Source organism: Mesocricetus auratus, unplaced genomic scaffold (genome assembly GCF_017639785.1).
Source record: "Mesocricetus auratus isolate SY011 unplaced genomic scaffold, BCM_Maur_2.0 Super-Scaffold_4256, whole genome shotgun sequence".
Taxonomy (NCBI): Eukaryota; Metazoa; Chordata; class Mammalia; order Rodentia; family Cricetidae; genus Mesocricetus; species Mesocricetus auratus.
This window is the reverse complement of record NW_024429182.1, coordinates 64,849,005-64,855,004: the sequence shown is the minus strand read 5'-3', so window position 1 is coordinate 64,855,004 and position 6,000 is coordinate 64,849,005. Positions and strand designations below refer to the sequence as shown.

General features: G+C 51.4%; 1 protein-coding gene across 2 annotated transcripts in view; it reads left to right on the top strand.

The window, feature by feature from the left end:
- Positions 1 to 301: 301 nt before the first annotated feature.
- Positions 302 to 6,000, top strand: part of Dock1 (dedicator of cytokinesis 1) — a 495,662-nt gene continuing 489,963 nt past the window's right edge. Inside the window, exon 1 of one of the 2 annotated variants that reach the window (XM_040752573.1) lies at positions 302 to 495. In XM_040752573.1, the coding sequence (XP_040608507.1) occupies positions 450 to 495 (46 nt within the window). In that variant the 5' untranslated portion in view covers positions 302 to 449. The remainder of the gene's footprint in view (positions 496 to 6,000) is intronic. The other variant, XM_040752578.1, reaches the window with a different exon arrangement.

Sequence of the window (6,000 nt, the reverse complement as noted above, 5' to 3'; positions counted from 1 at the left end):
ATGGGGGTACTTGATAAAGAGGGCTGGGTGCAGTGCAGAGTAGAGGATGCAGGGTGAGGGGTGGATAGAGCAGAGAGAGCGAGGTGCACGGTGTTCAATGAAGAGTCGAGGATGCGGGTTGCATGGTGGAGAGTGCAGAACGTCTGCGGGCTTGGGGCAGCGGTCGAGGTCCCTCGAGGGACAAGGCGGGCTTGGCCCAATGCACGCGCGCCTGGGCGGGCTACAACGGGCCGCCGTCCCGCCTCTCGCCGGCGCTCCCGGCCTTTCCCATCCGGCCCGCGACGCTCCGCCCGCCCCGTCCCACATGACACCGCCTCCGCCGCAAACTTTTTCCTCCCCATCCTGTCGCGGCGGGGAAGGAATGGAAGATGGCGGCCTAGGCGCAGAGTTTCCTGCCCGAGCAGCGGCGGCGGCGGCAGTGGCTCCCGGGGGCTGCGGCCGGCGCCACCATGACGCGCTGGGTCCCCACCAAGCGAGAGGAGAAGTACGGCGTGGGTGAGCAGCGCGCCGCCCCGCGCCCGCCCCGCGCGCAACTTCCCCGCCTCGGCTCCCAGCCTGTTGCCGCGCGGTGCGGAGTCCGGCCCGCCTGGGGCTGGAGCCCGCGTGGGGGAACCGGGGGACCCTCCGGGAGGCACCACGCTTCTCATTCCCGCTCTCTCGCTCTGTCCTCGGCCCGTGTGGTCCGGCGCGCGCGGGGCCTCCGGGGTCATTGTTTGCGTGCGTTTTGGCTTCTTCGGGAAACTTCTGTTTGGCATCCGGGATTCCCGGTGGACGCTTCATTGTGCTGTGTTAGGATCTGAGAAGCCTCTTTTGCCCGCGTGGGGAGTGGCCTTGCACCCGGGCTGGGTCGGTGCCGCTTTTCCCGCCTCGGAGAGTGGGGACACCCGGGCGCTCTGGTGTCCCCGGGGCCCTGGAAATCCTCCTCAGGACCTGGCTTTGCCTCTTTGTAGCTTCCCGAGGGGCTGGAGGGAGTCGGGTTGCAAGGTTACACACGATCCATGGAGCCCGGCTTTCCTCTGTGGCCAGTCAGTCCTGGGCCCTGCAAACCCTATCTCCCCCTCCTCACCTCCATCAAATGTCAGAGCTGTCTAGGCCGCAGGGCTCGCTGGGATTCCAGATCTGACAACTTTGTTTCCAGGCTCTTTCCCTAAGGAGCCTTTGACACCCAGCCTCACCTGAGCAGACTCCCTGAAATTGCAAACAAGCATTTCGGGAGCTTGCTGCCTTCCACCCTAAGGACTGCCCTGGGGCACCTTCTCAGCAGCTGTCTGTTCCAGACATGCCTTCAGCACCCTCTTGCAGGCCTAGTTCATGTCCCAGCCCGCTGACTAGAAGCTTCCTGGAGACTCCTGTCCTTCCTGTGAACTCCAGTTACTTCTTTCTGTAGTGTGTCAGGGATGGTGGCCATGGGGGCAGGGCTGGAAAAGCCTAGGACCCTCACCTCCACTCTAGGCCCACAGGCAGATTTGGAGGGCTTCCCTGCTCTGGGAACACAGGGGCTGAGCACCGCCTGCACTTGGCAGACCTTCCTGAGGCCGGTGACAGAGCTGGGCTTTCTGAGGGCTGGTGGGGTGTGCAAGGAGCTAACAAGCATGCTGTGTACCTCCTAATGGTCTCCTTCCGGGGCAATGGCTGTTAGAGCCCCTTCCATCTCTGCCTCTAATTTAGGATGGGAATTCTACTTAGGAGGACTTGTGGGTATGGCAGCAGTGGGTTCCCTCCTGTTCAGGGAACAGCTAGAAGAGGATCAGGAGTGGGTAAAAACTGGCACAAGATGTGCAGGAAGCAGCGAGGAAGGAGGAACGCTTGCTCCTGCAGGGGAGTCCCCTACGTAGTGGAGAAAGCTGCTGCTTGCACTTTCTTGTTGCAGAAATATAGATAGTAATGGTAGCACACTGAGTTTGAACTCTGGCAACTGTGGGTTCACACTCATCCCTGTTCTGGGGCAACTGCCACCATGGTTTGTGATTATTGGGTAAGGGAGTCCACTTCTTTCATTTTTGTTTATCTTGTGAGATACAGTTTCACTATGTAGCCCTGGTTAGTCTGGGACTTCTCTCTGTGGAGAGCAAGCTGGCTTTATAAGCACAGGGGTCTACTTGTCTCTGCCTCCTGAGTGCTAGGTTTAAAGGCATGTGCCATCACACGTGGTAAGTCTACTCCCCAGCCCCTGTCTTACAGAGAAAAACTGGAAGATGGTTCTGTTGGCATTTGAGAGAAAGAAGCAGGAAGGCTGGAGATCTCAGCTGTGGGTGGAGGGTGGTAGATAGGAAATTAAATTGCTGGGGATGCTGGGGGGGGGGGGAACTTGCATACCCAGTACCACATTTGTAGTGCAGGGAGGGAGTGTGCTGGTGCGTACCCATAAAGACAGAGCTTGAGAGGTGGAGGCAGGAGGATCACAAGTTGAAGGCCACCCTCTGCATTATAGCAGGTTTGAGGCCAGCCTGGGCTACATGGGATCCTATCTCAAAAAGAAAAAAAAGTCATCTTTTCTGAAGGAAAAGCCAGGAAAACCTCCAGATATAGCGATGGAAATCTGTGAGTTCCTTTGTTGAGTGTGGGGGCTTCAGTTTAGAGAGAGAGGGAGGGAGGGAGGGAGGGAGAGAGAGAGAGAGAAAGAGAGAGAGATGCATCCATTGGGTAGAGGGGTGGGGCACTACATTTTCTGTAGTATTCAGTTCCCACAGTGACCTGGATGTTGTCAGTGAGTCTTGTGTAGTTCTGTAGTGTGGCTTTATCTGGTGAAGATGGGTGGGTGGTGGGTGGGTGATGGGTGGGTGATGCATTCCTATAGAGGGTCAGGAGTGTCTCCCTCCAGAGGAGGAAGCAAGCAGCCCAGGAGGCTGTGACCATTCCCATTAGGTCACACATCTTCCAGGAAGGTACTCTTGGATATGACTTATGACTTTTGCTAATACATTGATCTTAAAACCCTTTTGCAAAGTTCCCAAAGGAGAAGAGCAACCTTCTTGATGCTATGACCCTTTAATACAGTTCCTCATGTTGTGGTGACCCCAACCATAAAATTGTTTCTTGATACTTCATAACTGTAACTTTTCTACATTTATGATTCTTAATGTAAATATCTGATATGCAGGATATCTGATATGTGATTTTTGTGAAAGGGTCATTTGACCTCCCAAGGGAATTCCGACCCACAGGTTGAGAACTGCTGGTGTAGGGGCTGGTATTTGTCAGCACATTCTAGTGAAATGTGGAAGATTGTCTGGTATAGGAGAGGGTGGGGCTGTGTTTGTCTTCACCAGGACGAGGTGAAACAGCTGAACTTGGATATAACCAGGCATCAGAAGGCACCGTGACGATTAGAGTCTCCATGGGAATGTATCAAGAGTAGAAGGAAGTCAAGGATGGACCCATAGAGGCATCCCAGCTCTCTGCCTGCCTGAGAGTTTGCATTAGGAGGATCTTAGTGGTTCCCAGGGTGGGTACTCACTGGGAAAGATGGAAGTGCTTGTGTGCATGGTGATTGGCTGTTTCTCCCTAAGGGAAAATTACTAAAGATCCCCCATACCAGCCTCAGCATTCTCTTTGGTAGCCTTAACAACAGGCCTGTGTTTCTCTCCTGAGGTTCTGGTGGGTGGACCATGCTTCCACTCAAGCCTCTTGGCCCATGAATGAATCACGAGGGAGAAGGGAAGAAAATGATCAAACAAGTCTTTTGGAAGCATGAATCACAGCTCATTGTTCAGAAGAGCTTGGGGACTCTTAGAGCATTGTTTGTAAATGAGACACTCTTGTTATTTATTTATTTATTTGTTTATTTCGGAAACTAGAGAGGAGAGTAAATGGCTGATGTGTGGTTCCTGCCAGGGCAGGAAATGGGGGTTCCCGTGATTCATTTCATGGGGTTACTGCTTGTGAAGGCTGTCAGCTGGCTTTTTCTCTCCCTTTTGGGCTTGGTTTGGTGGGCTGTGTTTAGGGACCTGGCTTATCCATGGAGGCATAAATTTTAACTTAGCTGTCAAAGCAAGGGCTGGGCAGATGATCTTTTCCATCACTTCAGCTCTGACAGGATCCATGTTCCGTAATTAAGAAGTTTTGATGGCTCCTGTTTCTCCAGATCTCTCTTGGGCTAGAGGCACACCAGGGGACAGTGTGTGCACAGTTGTGGAAGGTGTAGTAAGGGCCATAGAGTATGCACAGTCTCATCTCTCCACCCTGTGAATGCTAATGCAGAAGAGAGACTGTGTAGGTGTGATTAAGCTAATGAAGTTTGGGATGGAGTCTCATGGGCTCTGGGAGCTTGGCTGGTTGGTCTTGGCAGAGGGAGTGGGAAGAGAGACATGTAGAATGGCAAGTCAGGTTCCACACCAGAGAAGAACTTGATGGGCAGCCACTGGTCCCAAGACATAGGGGCTCACTTACAGGGACCAGACTGAGGTCTCAGAGCTAAGGACTGCCAGGCATTGTGACCCCATAAAACTGGATGATTCTGCAAACACCCCATAGGAGCTTAGAAGATTTCCTCCTGGAGTCTGCTGATGGGAACCTTGTGCCTCTGTTTTGAGACCCAGGGCCTCTGGGTCTCTGGCTGCAGAAGTGTGGAGCCATGATCTTGGGTGAGCTTGAGGTGATCTAACTGGGGTAGTCTGTTATGGCAGCAGTAGAAAACCAGATTGGATGGTATGGATAGCACTTTGGGTCAGGATTCTCCATTCCACGAGCCCAGCTAGGTACAGGGAAGACAGCAAGCCCAGCATTCCCCTTGCACCTCTTCCAAGTAGAGATCCCCAGCTGGGGCAGGGCTTTGGCAAGGTAGACACTTTAATGTATTCTTGGCTCTTACTCATAATGTGACCTTGAACCTTGATTGTTGTCCCGTGTGCAGAGTGGAGCTGAGCCTGTTTACTTCTGAGTCTTGCAAGGAGTCATTGAGATAATGTGCTCAGAGCATGTGAGTGGCATGCACCAACTTCTCAATGCAAGCAACTATTTTATTTTTCAGAAAAATTATATTTATGTGTGTTTGTGTGTGTGCACGTGTGTGTGTATGCACAGGCCATGGTGTAGATGTGGATATCACAGGACAGCTTTTAGGACTTGGATTTCTCCTCCTGTGTGGGTTCCAGTGATCAAACTCAGGTCATCATGCTTAGTGTTTTTATCCCCTCAACTACCTCACTGGCCTCTGCTTTTATTCAGTATTTAATAAGGTACAGCTTTTAGAAATGGAATAATGAAGCCAGATGTAGTAGCGCGTGCCTTAGTCCCAGCACTTGGGAGGCTGTAACATGTCTTTCTCTGTCCTGCCAGCTCCCAAATAATTACACAGAAGCTTTTTATTAATTATGAGAGCTTAGTCTATAGCTAGCTAGTTTCATATCTCTTATAATTTAAATTAACCTATTAATATTAATCTACATTCTGAAAAGTGGTTCCTGGCTGCTAACCTCTCCTCCTGCACATCCTGCTTGCTCTTCTTCTTGGCCTTTTTTCTTCCCAGAGTCTTCTCTGTCCCCAGAAGTCCCACCTAACTTCTTCCTGCTTAGCTATGGGCCATTTTAGCTCTCTGTTAAACCAATCACAAAGACACATCTTCACACAGTGTACAAATATACCTTGAGATCTCTGTGAGTTTGAGACTAGCCTGGTCTATATAGTGAGTTCCTGGATAGCCAGAGCTACATAGTGAGATCCTGTCTTGAAAAAAGCCAAAAAGGAGACAGACAGACAGGAGAGAGAGAGAGAGAGAGAGAGAGAGAGAGAGAGAGAGAGAGAGAGAGAGAGAGAGAGAGAGAGAGAGAGAATGAGAGAATATGATAAGGGACTTCCTATTTAGACATAGCACCCATAGTTCCTTGGAAAATGAATTCCTTCAAAAGGTGATTTTAAGTTGGTTTTAATCAGGCAAGTAATTTCTTAAAATCCCATTTGCTCAGTGTGAAACAAGGAGTGTGTTCGTGTTGACATGGTCTTTGCTTCAAATACTGGAATATCCAAAGACTCCTGGGAGAGCGGGGGAGAAGGGGAAGTGGA